Source organism: Bos indicus x Bos taurus, chromosome 22, assembly GCF_003369695.1.
Source record: "Bos indicus x Bos taurus breed Angus x Brahman F1 hybrid chromosome 22, Bos_hybrid_MaternalHap_v2.0, whole genome shotgun sequence".
Classification (NCBI taxonomy): domain Eukaryota; kingdom Metazoa; phylum Chordata; class Mammalia; order Artiodactyla; family Bovidae; genus Bos; species Bos indicus x Bos taurus.
The window spans coordinates 39080455-39100009 of NC_040097.1; the positions used below are offsets into that span (position 1 = coordinate 39080455).

Consider the following 19555-nt stretch of genomic DNA (forward strand, 5'->3'; position numbering starts at 1 on the left):
TCCATATATATGCGTTAGTACATGTTAAGTATTTTAAAACAATTTTTAATATCTGGGTGTCTTTTTTCAGGCCTTCTTAGATCATCATTTTTTTTTCCTTTTTCTGGTTTGTGGGTTTTGCATTACTCCTGTCTTTGATGTTTTTATTTCACTGCAGGCATCTTTTGAAGCCACTAGTCCATTTTGTGAGTTAGTTCTACTGTATGTGCTAAGTTGCTTCAGTTGTGTCTGACTCTTTGCGACCCCATGGACTGTACCCTACCAGGCTCCTCTGTCCATAGGATTGTCCAGGCAAAATGGACAATGGAATGGGTTGCCATTTCCTTCTCCAGGGGATCTTCCTGACCCAGGAATTGAACCCGCAACTCTCATATCTCCTGCATTGGCAGTTGGGTTCCTCACCACTAGCTCCATCTTCTACATAAAACAGCGTAAAAAGTCACAAGCCCAGGCAACCCTAAACAGAAGCATATCACCGTGCACTGAGAGAGAGGGACAAGGTACAGAATGTCTGAGGGCAAATTCGTCTATTTTCTTCCTACTCCCCAGAGAATTAAAACAACACTCAAGAAACCATCGCCCAGGGAAGTGCTTCCTAATAAACTTCTGTTTTTCTAAAAAATTTTGTTGAATTGAGGAGAGTTGGATTTATATCCAGAAATGCTTGTATATACTGTTATTGCATATGATGCAAAGAGCTGACTTATTGGGAAAGACCCTGATGCTGGGAAAGATTGAGGGCATGAGAAGAAGGGGGTGACAGAGGATGAGATGGTTGGATGGCACCACCAACTCAATGGACATGAGTTTGAGCAACTCTGGGAGAGAGTGAAGGACAGGGAAGCCTGGCATGCTGCAGTTTATGGGGTCGCAAAGAGTCGGACACGACTTAGTGACTGAACAACAACAGCTGTTGTTGCATATAGTGAAAATATTGCCCTTAAATTTGTTCATGATAAGGGAAACGAGCTAACTCGAGGGCAGCATCAAGACTTCTGGATTTGGACTCTGAGTCCCAGCTATGCTACTAATTGGCTTTGTGACAACAAACAGTTGACTTTCTAAAAGTTTCATTTTCCTCATCTCTATTCTCACATGATGGTGATGAGAATTAACCATCAAAGGAGAGGTTTGTAAAAGGGCTTTGTAACTTGTCATTTATATTTACATGTAATTGATAATGCTTTAATGCAATAGAAGGATAAAGTTTTTTCCATGGGTTGAGTGTATATACATACATCCTCAGTGACAATTTTTTGCTTATTTGTTTCACTTCTAGATTGCCTCTTTAAACTATGTCCCATGAATCGCTACTCTGCCCAGAAGCAGTTCTGGAAAGCTGCTAAGCCAGGAGCCAACAGCACGACAGACGCAGTGCTGCTCAACAAATTGCACGTATGTACTGGGGTGGGACTCCGTGGCGAGGTCTCATGAGCCACCATATGGTTCTGTCTGGGTGGAATGGGTTGAGAAGATGAGTTTTGCAGCCCTTCAGCTCTGGATACTGACTTTCATATGTTCTTTAATAAAGGGATATAAGAGATCCTCTGTGATCCTAAGGAAAGGTGGGGCTTGGTCATCCTGAGATGTCTTGAGAGTTACTTCTCTCGATCATTTCGTTTCTTTTTTCTTAGCCATTTCCTTTTCAGAATGGCTTTGAGTAGAATACTGGTTATGAGCACAGGCTCAGCAAGCAAACTGCCTAGATTTGAATGCTCGCTCCACCTCTCACCTACTGGTCATCGTGACTGAGTTACTTGGCTGTTTTGTGCCTCTGTTACCTCATGTGTAAAATGGGAATGATAATAATATCCACATCAAGAGTTTGTTGTGAGGATTACATGAAATGAACCATGAAAGGTTAATGTCAATAGTGCCTGCCATATGAGAAGTGCTCAGTAGATTTTAGCTGCTATCATTGTATTTATCTTGTCTGTTGGTTGGCATATCAAAGAGATACTCATTCCACAGCCACTGTGCTGTGTGACCATAAGCAAATTTTTGAGCCTCTCTGAGCCTGTTTCTCCATCTGTCAAATGATGACATAATTCTTCTAGTGTCTAGATGACCTAATTCTTCTGTGAGGCTTATCTGTGTGGAACTTCTTTGCAATGTGAAGAAGAAAGATATGACATATATCCAATGTGGTATTATTGGAATTTCAGTCCATTCCACACCCTCCTATTCTGCTTTATTTTTCTGCTTGTCACTTCCCATCATCTTTCCAATTTATTTATTAGCTGTCTACACTGATTAGAATGTAAACTACACAAGGACAGAGATTTGTGTCTGTATCCCTCTCCCTCTTGCCTACAACACGTGGGGCACTCAAATATTTACTAACTGGATTTTTAAAAATCTTTCTCGGGCGATGATCATCAAGGACATACAGTATCTGTGAGCACGTGGGGCTCATGCCTACCTGGTTTGCGACCAGTAAGTGGCGAAGTCACAGCCAGCTGCACTGGGTAAGGTGGGACCCACGGAAGGGACTCCTTTACTCAGCACATGCTGTGTTAAATGGGGCTGAGAGCTCCGGGCATGATGAGAAGACCAGGTCCCTGATCTCCCTCAGCTGAGCCTCTAGTGTGAGGACGCATGCACACACATTGCCTTTATTTATTTATTTTTTAAAATTTAAATTTATTTATTTTAATTGGAGGCTAATTACTTTACAATATTGTATTGGTTTTGCCATACATCAACATGAATCCGCCATGGGTGTACACGTGTTCCCAATCCTGAACCCCCCTCCCACCTCCCTCTCCATACCATTCCTCTGAAATGCAGACCTTGTGCCTGCTGCACCCTCTGAGGTGTCTAACTGTCCTCACTATGCTCTGGCCAGACTCACTGTATTTCCTTTCATTTCATTTGTTTTGGAGCACCACAGACTCTTAACAGTCTCAAGACATTGGCACTTACAGCTTATTCTACTGAGAACATCCTTCTCCTGACTTTGCCTCAGTTAAGATCTCTGCCTCCTTTGTCTCTCAGTGCAAGTTATCTCAGCAAAGTCTCTCCCCAGCTCCTTATCTAACCCTTGTCTTGCTTCCCTGCATCATGCACCCTGTTTATATCTTTCTCAGCACTGGCCACAGTCTGCAATTATATTAAATAGTCCCCTTAATTATCATCTGTCACTCAGTAGAATGACAACCCCACAAGATGAGGAGCAATGTCTGTCTGGTTTACCACTGTATGCCCAGTGCCTTGTAATAGCATTTGGCACATAGTAAGTGCTCAAGAAATATTTCATGAACGGATGAAAATAAAACAGTGTGCTCAGTGACGGTAGTGAAGCTCTGGCAGTGTCTTACCCTCTGGGAGCTTAATAGCTGACTAAGAAATAGAGGTAGTGACACAGCTGTGGCAAATACTATTATAGGACAAACCACCAAAGCTTTGTGAGCACCTAGAAAGAGCTTCACTGGTGGCTCAGTGGCAAAGAATCCATCTGCAATGCAGGAGATGTAGGTTCGATCCCTGGTTTGGGAAGATCCCCTGGAGGAGGGCATGGCAACCCACTCCAGTATTCTTGCCTGGAGACAGAGGAGTCTTGAGGCTCCATAGTCCATAGGGTTGCAAAGAGTCAGAAATGACTGAAGCGATTGAGCACACGGATGGAGCTCCCAAATCCTCTCATATGAATAAGGGTGAGTGATATGGTAGTCAGGAAGGACTTCCTGGAGGAAGAGGAGGTGAAAAGTAAGCCTCACAATGAGGCATCTTTGGCAGTGAGAGGGTAGGAGAAGAAAAAAAGCAGAAAGAAAGAGATCACTTTGGAGGCTTCCAGGACTGCATCATTATTTTAACAGTTTTAGGGCAGATATTCTCAGCCTCAGCAGACCCATTTCTTTCTCTGAATAGCAAATATTATTAATATGTAACTGTATGAAAATCCCATGGGCGGAGGAGCCTGGTAGGCTGCAGTCCATGGGGTCGCGACAAGTCGGACACGACTGAGAGACTTCACTTTCACTTTTCACTTTCATGCATTGGAGAAGGAAATGGCAACCTACTCCAGTGTTCTTGCCTGGAGAGTCCCAGGGACAGGGGAGCCTGGAGGGCTGCCATCTATGGGGTCGCACAGAGTCAGACACGACTGAGCGACTTAGCAGCAGCAGCATGAACAGGAAATAAAATTTATAAATAATATAACCTCCCAATATACCAAAGTTTGAAAATGAATTGTAAAGGTAAAATAAAAGGAAAGGTATTTTATTAAGTTACTGCTCAGGCACCATCATTCTAGAAGACATAAGAAAATAAATGCTTGTACCTATTTGTATAAACCCGGTGAATAAGGCAGCCAAAGACTGTGGCTGATGTGGGTCTCTACTTCCAGTGGCTCAAAAAGGTGACTTTTTGATAAGGTGACTTTTCAAAATGGTTAGCATGTCTTCATAATGTTATGAAGAATGCATAGCACACTCTTCTCTTTATTAAAGAACACTCCCATTTTTGGAAAATTGTTAATAATAACATTAAACCATGCAAAACCGTGCTTTGTGTGACTGTGTAAAGTGGAGTGTTAGGGACTTGGCTCAGAAATGGCAAGAGCCAGGACTTACCTGGTTGCCCAGTGGTTAAGATCTGCCTTCCAATGGCGGGGTCGGGGGGTGAGGTGCACGTTTGATCCCTGGTCAGGGAACTAAGACCCACACATGCCATATTGGGCAGCCAAAAACTTAAAAAAATAAGTAAATAAATAAAAAGACATTGCAAAAAAACAGCTTTTTAACCCCTGTGACTATCCACTGGAATACCAAATTATGTGGGAGGAATGATGCTTCTTCCTTGAACAGGACTGTGCTATGCATTTCTGGCACCCAGCATCCCTGGCTCTTGTCCAGAGTACCAGTAGCAATCCCCTCCTCCTCTCATCTTTGTGATGATCAAGGGTGCCCCCGTAGTCTGTGCTGGAAGCCTGGGAATCGTGTTGAATGGGTAGAAAGGGTTGCTCAATTCTGTACATCTCTCAGGAGAGCTATTTAGCACGCACGCCTGTGGGTTTATCGTGGTGGAGGCAATGCATGTGTTTAACGGTCCTGGCTCCCCTTTTCTCTAATAATAATGATTATGTTCAGTGAGTTCTTGCTGTTGTTTAGTTGCTAAGTTGCATCCGACTCTTTGTGACCCCATGGACTGTAGCATGCCAGGCTCCTCTCTCCATGGAATTGGATACCCATTTCCTTCTCCAGGGTATCTTCCCAACCCAGGGATAGAACCTGCGTCTCCTTCGTTGGCAGGCAGAGTCTTTACCACTGAGCCATCAGGGAAGCCTGAGATCTTCTTAGTACATCTCAAACTGTTTCTTCTCCTACACTATTTACAGCAAGGGTTGTAAATTGAGGTTCCTCGTGGCCAAGCAGGAAACCAGTTGGAACAAAGGGGTCTTGGTGGGCCAGCTTGCTCAGTGGCTCATGCCTGTGTGCAGGTCTGGGGACACCTCCACCTTCCAGCTGCTGCTGCATGGGAGGGTGGGCCTAGAGCTGCCATCACATATCAAGAGAAACTAAGGACCCATGCTTTGCTGTGTTATCTTTCAATTTTTTAAAACTATTGGCAGCTAACGCCATTAAAGTTTAAAACACACACTCAACACCAACACCAGAATGGCTCAGGCAGGGTAAGGTTCTTGGTCACCCATTCGCAGCCTGTGATACACATGTCATTTCATCAGCAGTTCCTTTTCATGCTCCTTCCCACAAATGAACGCTGAAAAAAGCCACACAGTTGAAAACTGCAATCCTAAAGGTGACCGAGAACTTTGAACTCCTTACTAAAACAAACAACAAATGTTGTCTTTCATGCTGTTCTTGCTTTAAATAGATTTTAAAAGGAAACCAGCGCTGTCCCCTGATTTAGGATTACTGACATGACTTTTGGGTCTTAGTTACTCTGTGCAGTTCCTACTTTCCTTGCTTAGTTGGACATCTTTTTTCCCCCTCGTGTCTGAAAGTCATTCACATGCTCTAGTGTCGTCATTAAAATGCTGTATTTTGGGAAGCCGCTTGCCTTTGGGGGTGGATGACTGGTCTCCAGGGGGTTTTCATTTTTATTTTTGTCAACTACTGTGGAGCACCCCAATCAAAGGTCAGATTATTTTAAATTAATGCCATTTAAGGAATTAGTTGTCTAGACCACTTTGACTTCCTTTTGCCTAGGCTGTGCAACATGCCGCCAGCTCTCTGAAGGACAGTGACATCTAGTGGCTGGTCGCTGTACGTGTCTGTTCTTTCAGAGAGAACTGGATGCTAACCCCGCTGGTCATAATTTCCCAAGATGTTGGCAGAATGAGGTTCCCCTACCCTTAGCCAATCATGTAATTTGTTCTTCGGGCATTGACTGCATTTCCTGACAGCGTTTCTGTCTGTTACCTTGAAATAGCACCTACATTGTTTTGGTTCTGAGAAATGATCTGTTACTTTAAGCTGGGAAGAACCAGAGGAGTGATGAGTCTTTATTGTCTTCTGAAGCCTGGGTCCTGCGTTGCTTATTTTCAGAGGCCTTAATTCAATATCATGTTATGTAATTCAGAGTTTTTTGACCTTAAATAACTTTTCCCCACTGCTCCAGTGACCTCTCTGTGGTAATGTAATAATGGTTTCTCTATTTCTGAAATAAAATAGCAGGTGACTGTGATGGGATTGGCCTTGATGTTGCTTAGGGAAACACAGTAATGCCCATGGTGACAGTGGTGGTAGAGAGCATAGCATGGAGTGCCATTTCTTCTTTAGAAATTCGGAACTGTCCTCAAGTCATTGTGCAAGGAAAAGAGCAACAGGTACTTGATTTATTGGGATTCTTAAATATTGAAAAGGTAGCACATTTAAGGTGGCTGTTTGTTTACTTTTATTGTTAAATTAATTTTTACTGGAGTGTAGTTGCTTTACGATGTTGTGATAGTTGCTACTGTACAGCAAGGTGAAGCAGCTATAGGTTTTCATATATCCCCTCTTTTTTGGATTTCCTTCCCATTTAGGTCACCACAGAGCACTGAGTAGAGATCCCCGTGCTGTACAGCAGGTCCTCATTAGTTATCTATTTTATACTCAGTAGTCTATATATGTCAGGCCCACTCTCCCAATTCATCCCACTCTGCCTCCCCACCCTTAGCATCCATATGTTTGTTCTCTACGTCTGTGTCTCTATTTCTGTTTTGCTCATAAAGCTTTTTAAAAACCCAGGCTTCTTGCCATGGAGATAGGATGAAGATGCTTCTGAAAAAATGACATGTGAGTATTGTAAGAAGTGAATTTCAAAAACACATGAGTAAGAAAAGGGAAAAAAAATGGTATGCTCTCTAAATCTAAATTACCTCAAAGATAATCTTGGTTTTATATTTGGTGTGTGTCCCAGTTTCCAACCCCCTATTATTCCTGTATCTCTGTATGTTAAAGTATTAATAGGGGCATGCCGTCTCACTTGTCTTTCTTTACCTGCTTATTTCCCCACTTACTATGTCATGAATAAACAAGTAGTTCTGTATTTTTCATGGCTACTTGATAACCCCATGGTATAGCAGTACTGTAATTTTAGATAGGCAATCCCTATGGAGTGCAGAAATACTTAGGATCCTGACAGTTTTTTTCCATTCTGGGGCGGGAGGCGGGGGGCAGGCAGTGGTTATGGCCTCATGTGCATGCCTGTTGACTTCTTAGAAGAAATTCCTGGAAAAAGGATGGCTAAGTCAAAGGTATGCCCGTTGACCAACTTTTTGGTGGATATTGCCAGATTATCCTTCAGAAGGGGTAATACAAATCCACTGTCCAAGTGTGGACTCATCTTTAGAATACACTTGAGAGATTTAATATGTTTTTTCCAAGGTTAAAGCAACCTTGATCAGTGGGCCTGGGTATAGGTTGTACCTTACTTCCTTTTTATCAACCTTTTGCTTTACCTGTTGAACTAAAAATCATGATGGATTTTTTTTTTCCTGAAAGCCAAATTATATGTCAGTTATATCCATAAAACCGAGGGAAGGGAACTAATTTATTTCGTGAAGGGAGTTACCTAAAGACTGACTTGTGAACGCAACACATATACAGTATTTATGCACTTAGTAAAAGATGACATGAATGGGAGAGTTTTCTTCTTAAAGAGCCCTTATAGCAAAACTGAATTCTTAGAATGGTTCATAAACTTAATTCATGAAATGTTTACTTAGTAGTTATGTGTGGGCTTGGTCATCATTAAATCTTTTAATGGAGTTTTGGATATGATATTTGATATTCTTAGATATTTATTTTCCAGTTGTATATTTTCACTTATGATTTTACCTTTTGCCATTTAAGATTAAATTTAAGATTTAATTTAAAGATTACTATTTAATCTTTAGAGCTACTGGTGTTAAATTAGTCTTAAATATGAAATCCGGGCCTTCTTGGTGACTAATCTGACATTTTCTTTTAGATATGCTGGTGACCATTGGATGACCACTTTTATCCTTAATCTGAGCATAGGCAGGAACTTAATATTTTAGATTAATATTTCTTAGATTGAAGCCACTGGAAATCCTTGAGAGAGGAATATCCATGAGAATTTTCCCTCTTAACCAGGAGCCCTTATATTATTTAGTCCAAGAAACACTACTTCAAGATTCTCTAAAGGTGAATCCTTTCAGTGTGAGGAAAAAGGAAGGAGAAAGGAAAAAAAAAAAAAAGCATTTTTGTTGGGAAAATGTTGTTTTATTTTCCTTAATTCATTGATTTTTCCACCCTTTGGTATTTTTTTTTTTTTTCGTTCTCCAATTTCCTGTCCTTATTAGCTGAGAACTGCTTGGCAGAAAGAATAAATGGCTTTCTCCAAAGTATAAACCTGCCTTCTAAGTAGATTCAGTCCAATGGTGTTTTTTTTTCTTTGGAAAGTACCTGTGGTTACTGGAGAGCTCTCTGGAGAGGGTACAGCTTGGGCATGAAAACAGGGAGAAGGGAGGTGGGAGGAAGTGAAGGGAAGGTGTTTGTGAAGAGGAAGAGAGAGTGGGGAAGAACCGTGCCCAGGGCAGTTGCATGCCAAGGATGGCTATGGTGTCTGCACTGCTATTGTTTCTGGATGTGTCTTGAAACCATTATATTTTTGTACCTGAGAACAGCAGACTGGTAACTAATTCCAGAAGAGCAAGAGGGAAGCCTCTGAATAGACCATTGTTTTAAAGGGTTGAGATACATAGGGTAAACTTGCAGTCATCTGTATGAACATAGGCAGACCCTTACCTTCCTTTCATGTGGTTTGTTTCCAGTTTAGGATTGCTGCCTGCAGCTTATTTTTCTCAAAAGATATGCCTTCCTAAAAATACCTATCTTTCCAGTAGAGGCAGAGTGGATGCTGAGCTTAATGGAAATGGGAAGATTCTTCATCCAGCCAGCTTAGTCAACTTTTTGAAATTCTCATCATTAGGACATTTCTTAGTTACAGAGACTTATGCATAACAATCACAGTTAAAATGTGTTGAATGCCTGTTTGGTGTCTAGTATGCATTTTCTCTAATCTTCATGATGAGAGAAGGGGGCGGGGGGGGAAGGCCTGTTTTTGTCCTCGTTTTGTGGATGAGAATGCTTAGTGAGGCTCAGTGAGATTAAATAACTTGGCCAAGATGGTAAAGTTGGTTTGTGGTGGAACCAGGATCAGGTCTGAAGGGTCCTGTGGAAACAGGGACCTGGGAAGGAAGCCTGTTACCCCGTGGCATCTGCTAGCATCTTGTCTCAAGGCCAGGGGAGACTCAAGGCGGAGAACGTTGGAAACGGTTGTGAAGGATACTACTGGTCATCATCAGGCATTTGTCACCCATCAGATTAGAAGAAATCCCTGTTATTTTACTTTGGTTTTACTTAGTCTGAGTTTGGGAGTCAGGGGTTAGAACAGCAGTTTAATTGCCTAGGATGAAGCTAGTTCCTCTTGAGCATGGTTATCATATGTTAACAGTCCTTACTGAGTTCTACAGGGAAATGAAGAAAAAGGACTGTGTGGGCTGGTGGCCTTGGCCGACTGTTTTGGAAACCCTCTATTCAGCAGTATCATGTTCCCTAGGCTGCCAGAGTTGGGCTAGTGGTATCAATCTGGAGTTTACCCAAACGTGGGTGTGAGATTGTCTCTTACTTACTTAGTAGCTGTGTAATTTTTTTTAAGTGACAGTATTAAGCAAAATTTCAAATATACATAGTAGTAGAGAAAACAATATAAACTCCTTTTGTAGCCATCATTCAACTATGCATTTTCAACCAAACTTTTTCATCTCTCCGTGTCTGTTTCTTCTTTATTAAATTAGAATAATCATCTTCTCCTCAGGGAACTGCCATGAAAATTACATAAATTATAATTGGTATATAACAATAAAAATTAACACTCCATGAATCCTTCTGTGATGAGATACCATGCTAAGTGATTCCTATGAGGTGAGAGTACTGTTTTTATTTTCATTTTACACAAACTGAGGCTCACAGATGTTAAATAACACATCCAGGTCACAAAACCAGTATTGAAATCCTGTTTTATTTTACTCCAGAGCTATAAAGACAACCTTTGCAAATCATAAAAGGGCTATGGAATTTCCCTTCCAACCTTACCCTGTTTTCTTTAAAACTATATAAGCTTTTGACTTAGTCTTACCCTAAGCAGATATCTGTGAAGTCCTTAAAAGAAAGAACACATTTTTGAAAAGTCAAAAAGGCCAACAAGCAAAGGCGTAGCAAGTTGGATTGTTAAACCCCTTGCTCATTGCACTTAGCCTCTGGGTGTACTTAGGTAATAATATTGACTTACTTCTGTGGTTCCTGTATGAACTGGCTATGTTGGTTCTGCATCACAGCAGAGAAATGAAACGCATTGTTGCCTCTTTGTGACCAGTCTTCCTCCTCCATAAACAGCATGCTGCAGACTTGGAAAAGAAGCAGAATGAGACTGAAAACAGGAAGTTGCTGGGTACCGTGATCCAGTATGGCAACGTGATCCAGGTAGGTCAAAACCACACTTCTGTCACGGAGCTGAAACATTACAAAGAGTGAAATGAAAAGCAAGCACAGTAAACCCTATTTGGACACATAAAACTCCATGGAGACAGCCAGTTTATTGGAAAAGGTCTGGCATTTCTTCTGATTAGGCTGGGTTTTCAGTTGGTTCATTTTCAATGTGAGAGTCCACTTCTGTCCTTGGAAGCTGTTAATTTAGTCTGTCCACATTTTTCAGATGGGAAGCGCCTAACTAAAGAGAAGCCTGACTGTTGTGGTCTTGCCTAACTTACATTCCCTGAAAGTTCCTCATATTTGGTAAAAACTGATTCAAGGGCTGGTCACCAGAAGTAATGAGAGCAATTCTGTATCTTCAGGTAGAATATTGGATGATGAGTCTCAGGTCTTACCTAATCATGAGGGTCATGAGGTTTACTTGTTTATCTCTGGTACCTTTACATTTGAAAGGATTAAACACAATTTAAGAAATAGCTACCGCAGAAAATTTCTTTCTTTTGCTGGAAAGAAAAAGTCCACCTGGGTCTGTCCTTGCAGAAAACAGTCTGTGAGAAGTCCAGTGCCAAATATGGCTTTTAAAAAACCATTAAAAAAAATTGAAGTGTAGTTAGTTTACGACGTTGCGTAAGTTTCAGGTGTATAGCAAAGTGGTTCAGGTATACACATACATGTGTATATACGTTCATTCTTTTTCAGACGCTTTCCCATTAAAGGTAATTACAAGATATTGAATACAGGCTCTTGTACTGTCCAGTAGGTCTTTGTTGTTTATCTGTTTTATACATTGTAGTGTGTCTGTGTTAATCCCAAACTCCTACTTTGTCTCTCTTTACTAATGCTAATATTAAATTTACAACTGACAGAGGAGTTCCTTCCCAATTTTTCTCCTCTGAGATTTAGGGCAAGAATTCTTGCCATGCCTCAGCTGTCTCACTAACAAAATGGTAATAATAATGGTGTCTGCTGCCTATGATGATTGACAGGGACCTGTCAGAGTATCCTCTGAACACATATTACCTAATATTTATTTCCCCTAGATCTTGACATCCACCAATAGGTAATATCAGGTTACACACCACCCAAATCCAATACCTCAACAGGTGCGTGGAGGATCAGGGCTACTCATCAGAATAAGAACAAAGGCTTGGGAACACATTAACTTTCCCTTGTGTATCATGGCTAGGGGATGTCAGAGGCTCATGGATCAGACAAGTTACTTCTCTACTTCTAGTAACCCTGGCAGTTTGTAAACCTCCTGAGAGTGTTCTAGAAACTATCTGTGAACCTGGAAAGGGGGATATTGGCAGTTGGCAGTGGTGTCTCCTAGTCTTATCGTGTCTCCAGAGATTGGACAAGCTTTCATATTCCCTTCTATCTTCTCTTACAGCCTGTTAAGTTGGGAAGCTTTGGTCAACTCTTCCTGGTCTAGACTTACTATGGGACGTTTCCCATCTAGACTTCAGTCTTTCCATCCCTTTCATGTACCCACTTGCCAAGTATTGAGAATAGAGTGCTTAGAAATTCAAGGTGGAAATCCATAGCAGTCATGTTTTTTCAAATGAATTGACAATCCCCCTAATGGGGTCCTCTGTTAAATGGAACTGTGTCTGTTGTTCAGAAGTGCCCTTCCTTAGCTCCACCTTTGTGTCAGGGCATATTCAGACTGCAGTTCTTTAGACCCTTTTCTTGGGATTAGACCCCTTCCTGGTAACCAGTGTCAAGAGTGCTATTCTATCGGACAGCGCCCTTTACCTGAGTGACATCCATCTCGTCCAAGGCTGTTTGGGGGGGGGGAAGTAATTTTCTTCTCCTTTTCCTTCTACTTCTGCTCCCTTTGCTCTTTCTCCTTTTCTAATCATCCCCTTGCCCCAGGCACTTCTGTGGTTCTCTAACTTCACAGGCAGCTCAGTGGTGGGAGGAGTGTTTGATACATATTTTATATGGCTGAAAGAGAAATGGTAAAGATTCAGAGACATGCTGACAGGCACCTTATTCTCTTGGTGGTTTTCAGCTACTGCATCTGAAAAGTAATAAATACCTAACTGTGAATAAGAGGCTTCCGGCTCTGCTGGAGAAGAATGCCATGAGAGTGACATTGGATGAGGCCGGAAACGAAGGGTCCTGGTTTTACATTCAGCCATTCTACAAGCTGCGATCCATCGGAGACAGTGTAAGTGCACATTCCCAGCCCCGGGAGTGCTCCATGCCAGGCCTCCAACCATAACTGCATGCTTGAGTCAACTAGGAGAAATTTAAAGCTGGAGCCAGAGGCTTATCCTGTAGGAGGAGAAGGGACTCACTATGGAAACCAGTGTTTGGGAAACAGAGAAATTTGGAGTGAAGTGTGACCTACATACAGTAGCTCTATTTTTCCTACTGGGCTTCTGAAAAAATTCATACGAGCAGCCCATTACCTCGGTAACTTTACCACGAAAGCCGCTGTCGTGTATTACTGTCCTGGGGACTATGCCCCTCCTTCTGTATCAGTGGTAGAGTAGAAATGCTTTGCTATTTGGGAAGTAAAGTTAGAACAGAGGATGGAAAAGAAGTAGATTGAGCAGAGAAGGAGAGTGGATTTTAGGATTAGCCTCAGTTGTTCTTTGTCAGTAACTCTGCGGGTTCTTCATTCCATTTCAGCGCCTGTGGTTGGCTGTGAGCTGTGCTCTTCTGGGTAGGGGAGGTCATTAAGTTATAAAGCCCCAGAAAGTTATAAGTCATCCTTTCCAAGGCCACGTAGAACCATCCTGATACTTACTATCTACCTTACTGTGTGCTTCTGTGGTCGTATACTTACCTACCACTATGTATGAATGCTAACAGCAGTATTTCTAACCTTGTTAAGATTCTGAAATAGTTGTTTCTACCAAAAGAAATATGGGTTTAAACAGTGTGAAATTCTTACCAAAATGCTCAGCTAGCCTCCACCTGAAACTGGATTTTGCCATTTTTTAATATTTAAGTATACAAACTCCGGGTAGTTTCAAAATGTTTTAGTTTATATGTGTGTGTATTAAAGTATATACAGTATACCTGAAGCCTCTAGTGCCAGGACACACCCCCCGCCCCACCCTGGGCAGCTGGTATACAGCAGTGATCATCAACTGATATAAAAGAACTAGTCCAGAAAAGCTTACATTTCAGCCAAAGGTTTGGGTTTTTTTTTAATGTACTGAACATAATTATATTCATTTGGAGTTAGAGAAAATTTGATAGTATGTCTTCCCCAAATGTATCAAACTGAGAAGAGATGGGTTTTACATCTTAGGAAACCATCCTTTCCATTCTTTTTCCTCTGCGTCCATAATAATAGACAAGAAAGGGTGCTTTGTTCTGAACTTCATTTCTAGCATGTCCTTTGCTTTCCTGTCCTTTAAGGTTATCTTTTTATCTGTGCCTTGGTTGAGAAAATTAGATGGTTTTGAATTCTTAGCCTTGTAGAGTAGTGTTTTTTTGAATACTTGTAGAATAGTGTTTTTCAAAGGACAGGGTATCTATCTACGCATAGGCTAAGAGATCAATTTAGTAATTTGTGACTATTATTTTAGAAAGTGGAATAGAATAGATCGTATCAAGCTGTGTTGAACATAATGGGGATAAGATTGGCGTGGGTAACTTTTGTCTTAGATAAAGAGACATGTATATCTGTGCATACATGCATATATGTGTGTATACACACATACATATACACATATATCTACATAAGTATGTATGACCAGGTCATAATAGAAAACATATTTCTTAATATGACTTTTCAAAAAAGTATAAAAGTCATTGCTTTATAAATGTATAGCTTTATTCTCTCAAAGGTAAAGACTTACTTCAGATAATATTCTGCTTCTACTCCTAAAACTTATGTATCAAGTGCCTTAACTGAATCTAACAGAGGGAGGGCTTTTTTCTTCCTGCTTAGACTAACTTTGAAAGCATCTTTAGGTAATCAGTGACACTTGTGGGCAAAAATTTACCTTTAGTCTTGTAAATAACACCCCCTCCTGATCAGGGTCAGGCTTTTAAAACTGTGCTTTTGTGCCGTATCATTCTACCTGCTGGAAACTGGGCCTTCTTCTAGGTAGACTCTTAAGGCTTCTCCCCAAACTAGCCACTGTTCATTCTGCAGTCCTGACATTTTTTTTGTGAAACGCTCTGTGGGTTCTTTCCTTTTCAGGTGGTCATAGGTGACAAGGTTGTTTTGAACCCCGTGAATGCCGGCCAGCCCTTACATGCCAGCAGCCATCAGCTGGTGGATAACCCAGGCTGCAACGAGGTAAGAGAAAGCCAGTTACGACTTGTGAGCAGCATATGCTACGGGAGCCCTCTGCCTTCCTGAGACCAGAGCATGGGCGTGCTGACAGTGACTTGAGTCCTGACTCAGGGCAGTGTACCCATTTTGCAGGCGAGGAAACCAAGACTCAAAGCCAGACCTGTCACATGAGGCTGTGTAAGCCTGTTCCGTCGGTGGGAGCTAATAGTCACTTCAGGCCTCAGTTTGCTAAGCTTGTATCACTGGGAGACCAATTTTCTAATTTCTTAAACCAGAGGAGGCTCCCTTGTACCAATGTGTTTTGGCCAGAGAAGCACCCTTTTCTAATTGGTCCCCTAAAGAGAGAACCTAATTCCCCTACGTTGGCAGCTATGAATACCCCTGCAAGAGTGACATCGTGCTTTTGGCAATACATCTACTTAAAGTAATTGGCAATTACAGGACACAAGGACAGTAGCTTGATTGTGACATGAATATTTGCCTAATGGTGGAGGGCACAAGGTCTGGAGTCAGATATTATGGATTCAGATCCCGAATCTGCCCTTCTCTACCTCTGTGACTGTAGATTAATTACCCAGTCTCCCTGGGCATCAGTTTTTCTACCTCTGAAATGGACATTATGGTTATTGCTATTTTTCAGGGTGGTGGTGGTGGTTGTTTAGTCACCAAGTCACCATCCGTTTTGTGACCCCATGGACTATAGCCCACCAGCTCCTCTGCCCATGGGATTTCCCAGGCAAGAGTACTGGAGTGAATTGCCATGCCCTCCTCCAGGAGATCTTCCTGACCCATGGATCCACCCTGCATCTCCTGCACTGGAAGGCAGATTCTTTACCACTGAGCCACCAGGGAAGCCCTTTTAGGGTGTTGCTAAGGATTAAATATATCAGTTAATGTTGGCCCAGTGCATAGAATGTCTTTAGTGTACAAACAGTGGCTGCAAAGAAGCTGTCATTCCAGAAGGGTGAGAAACTTACTTCCCTTAGCCACAGCTGGAATATACATAGCGATTGGTAGAAATTATCCATTTATTACCAGAGACTTCTAACAGGTCAATTGAATGTGCGAGTTCTATGGTCTTAATGATGCCAGTCTTTAGGTTTGGAGGGCTGAAGCACAATCTTGTTTCTTGGACAGAGGTGAGGCCCTTTGGGGCAGGAAGACATAGTTGTTGAGGGATATGTGAAAAAATAACTCTTAAATTTGCTTTCCAGGTCAATTCCGTCAACTGCAATACAAGCTGGAAAATAGTCCTTTTCATGAAATGGAGTGACAACAAAGATGACATATTAAAGGGGGTAAGTTGGATACATGACTGGCTGGGCAGCACTTGGCTCGTCTTCAGTTCTCTCTTAAAATGCACTTTTATTAACCCCTCTGTGTGTCGACTTGCAGGGTGACGTGGTGAGGCTGTTCCATGCCGAGCAGGAGAAGTTTCTCACCTGTGACGAGCACAGGAAGAAGCAGCACGTCTTTCTGAGAACCACCGGCCGGCAGTCTGCCACGTCCGCCACCAGCTCAAAAGCCCTGTGGGAGGTGGAGGTAAGGGACGGCACAGGGCAGGCAGGGAGAAAGGACGCGTGGGTTTATAGGAGTAAAGTCAGATCCAGGTACTTCTACCTACCTTGTTCCAAGGGATGACTTGGGATAACTAAGAGAAACACACACATCACGCCGTATCAGAAGGATGCAGGGTAAGCCAACTCCCACCTGAAAATTTCCAATTTCCCTTCTTTGGGTCATCCGATCATCTCTTGCTTCTGTATTTTTCTTTCCCTTCCTCAGTTACGTATCACAACAAGTGATCAAGTGCCTAACCAGCATGATGGTAGGTGAGTGCATATTGGTGACAGGACGAAAAGATGCCCATCTGATAACTGGCTGGGGAAGGTGATGGGAGGCACATTCCTTGTCCTCTGGAGGTGATGAAGGAGTTTTCGGTTGGGCAAGGGTTTAAGAAAGACTTCCTGAAGGCACTAGCATCTGAGCTGCTACTAACAGGATAACCTATATTTCAGAAAGAAGAGATGAACAGAGTAGGTTACGTCTTGTAAGATACTGATGTGGACTTGGAAATAGCAGGCAGCCTTGGTTTAGAACTCAGTAACCTCATTTGAGGAGGAGCAGAGGATCGTCCTGCAAAACAAAACAGAAACTGTTCTAGGAGACCAGATCTTGAAGGGCAATATATCCAGGCTGTGGCAACTTGGGACTTGACACATAAAGCAAAAAACTATTAAGAATATCAGAACCCTACAGAAGTCTGTGACTGACTTTGGAAACTTAAAGTACTGCATCTTCTTCACTTGAAAATTAGTTGAAATGAATGAAACATGCAACCTTTCGAGGAGAGTTTCTGCCGTATAGACTTTGAAAACTTGGTTACTTACAAGTCTACTTCAGAACATCTATATTTTTTCTTCTGATAAGAAACAACTGTCTTAATTTTTACTCCCCCCAAAAACCTTTTCCTGCCAATTTTCCTTCTGAATAGCCTAGGGAAACACTGAATTTATTCCTTTTTTATTTTTTTCTTGAAGATTTTAGAAACAAAAGAGCCCCTTCAAAATAAAAGAAGGAAGACAACACCATGTATTTTATATTTCTCATCATGATTTAGGATTTTCATTATACATCGGCATATTCCCTGTCATTTTTACATAGTGTTAATCTTTTCCCATGTGAAGTAAGAACTTTACAATAGTGTACAGTTGAATCTTGAACAATGTGGGAGTTAGGGACATTTGCCCTCTGCATGGTTGAAAATCTATGTATAACTGATAGTTGGCCCTCTGTGTTCCTGGTTCCTCTGCATCATGAATTCACCCAGCCATGTAGAACTGTAATATTTAATATTGAAAAACCCATGTGTAAGCAGACCCATGCAATTCAAACCAGTATTGTTAAAGGGTCAACTCTACTTCTTTCTCCCTTCCCCTCCTTTTGGTGTTATTCTCTTGTGTTTTACCCCTATATGCTGCTAAGTTGCTTCAGTCGTGTCTAACTCTGTGTGACCCCCTAGACGGCAGCCCACCAGGCTCCCCTGTCCCTGGGATTCTCCAGGCAAGAACACTGGAGTGGGTTGCCATTTCCTTCTCCAATGCATGAAAGTAAAAAGTGAAAGTGAAGTCGCTCGGTCGTGTACGACTCTTAGCGACCCCATGGACTGCAGCCTACCAGGCTCCTCCACCCATGGGATTTTCCAGGCAAGAGTACTGGAGTGGGGTGCCATTGCCTTCTCTGTTTACCACTATATATATATATATATATGCTATAAACTCAATAGTGCATTTTTACTTACTTTGCCTTGTTTAAGGAGTCATTTGTATGCTAAAAACATGGGAAAATGAGAGATTAGGAGTCTTTTATCTACATAGTTGGACTTCCCTTGTGGCCCAGCTGGTAATGAATCCGCCTGGAGACCTGGGTTCAATCCCTGGGTTGGGAAGATGCCCTGGAGAAGGGAAAGGCTACACACTCCCGTATTCTGGCCTAGAGAATTCCGTGGACTGTATAGTCCCTGGGGTCGCAAAGAGTCAGACATGACTGAACGACTTTCATCCACATAGTTATCCTCTCCAGCACTTCATTCCTTGGTGTACATTGAGTTTTCATCTGGAATCATTTTCCTTCAGCCTAAAGAACTTCTTTATCATTTCTTGTAGGGCAGGTCCACCACTGGCCAATTCTCTCAGCTCTCATTTGAAAATAAGAAAATAGCTTTATATTTGTGAAGATACCTTTATTTCACCTTAATTAAAAAAATATATTTTTTTTTCCTTTTTTGAAATAAAAGCTGCATGGAGATACAATTCATACATCACACAGTTCCCAAATTTAAAGTGTATAGTTCTCCATGGTTTTTAGTAGATCCAAAAGAAGCCCTAGACTCCTAGCAATCACACCTCATTTCTCTTCAGACTTGCCCCCTCCCCACCTCTGGTGACCACTGCTCCACTTTCTATCTCTATAGATTTGCCCGTGTTGAACATTTCATATACATGGTATCCTACAATATGTGGTCCTTTGTATCTGACTTCTTTTACGTAGCATATAGTTTTCAGAGTTCATCCATATTGCCCTGCATATCCATATTTAATTTCCTTTTATGTGAAACAATATTCCATTGTATGGATACGCCATATTTACCCTATTTTATTTTTCATTGGCATTTGGATTATTTGTTCTTTTGGGCTGTTGTGAATACTGCTGCTGTGAACATTCATGTACAAGCTTCTGGGAGGAGTCTCAGTTCTCTCAGGGGTGGGATTGTGGGGCATATGGTAACTTCGTTTAACCTTTTGAGGACGGGCTGCTCTATCTTGTT

General features: G+C 41.8%; 1 protein-coding gene across 7 annotated transcripts in view; it reads left to right on the forward strand.

The window, feature by feature from the left end:
- The window catches only part of ITPR1 (inositol 1,4,5-trisphosphate receptor type 1), a 352733-nt gene that overhangs the window by 129470 nt on the left and 203708 nt on the right, over nucleotides 1-19555 (forward strand). For all 7 annotated transcript variants that reach the window (XM_027522186.1, XM_027522187.1, XM_027522189.1 and 4 more), the window contains exons 5-10: nucleotides 1280-1395; nucleotides 10869-10955; nucleotides 12979-13137; nucleotides 15133-15231; nucleotides 16443-16526; nucleotides 16624-16770. In XM_027522186.1, coding sequence (XP_027377987.1) covers nucleotides 1280-1395; nucleotides 10869-10955; nucleotides 12979-13137; nucleotides 15133-15231; nucleotides 16443-16526; nucleotides 16624-16770 — 692 coding nt within the window. The remainder of the gene's footprint in view (nucleotides 1-1279; nucleotides 1396-10868; nucleotides 10956-12978; nucleotides 13138-15132; nucleotides 15232-16442; nucleotides 16527-16623; nucleotides 16771-19555) is intronic.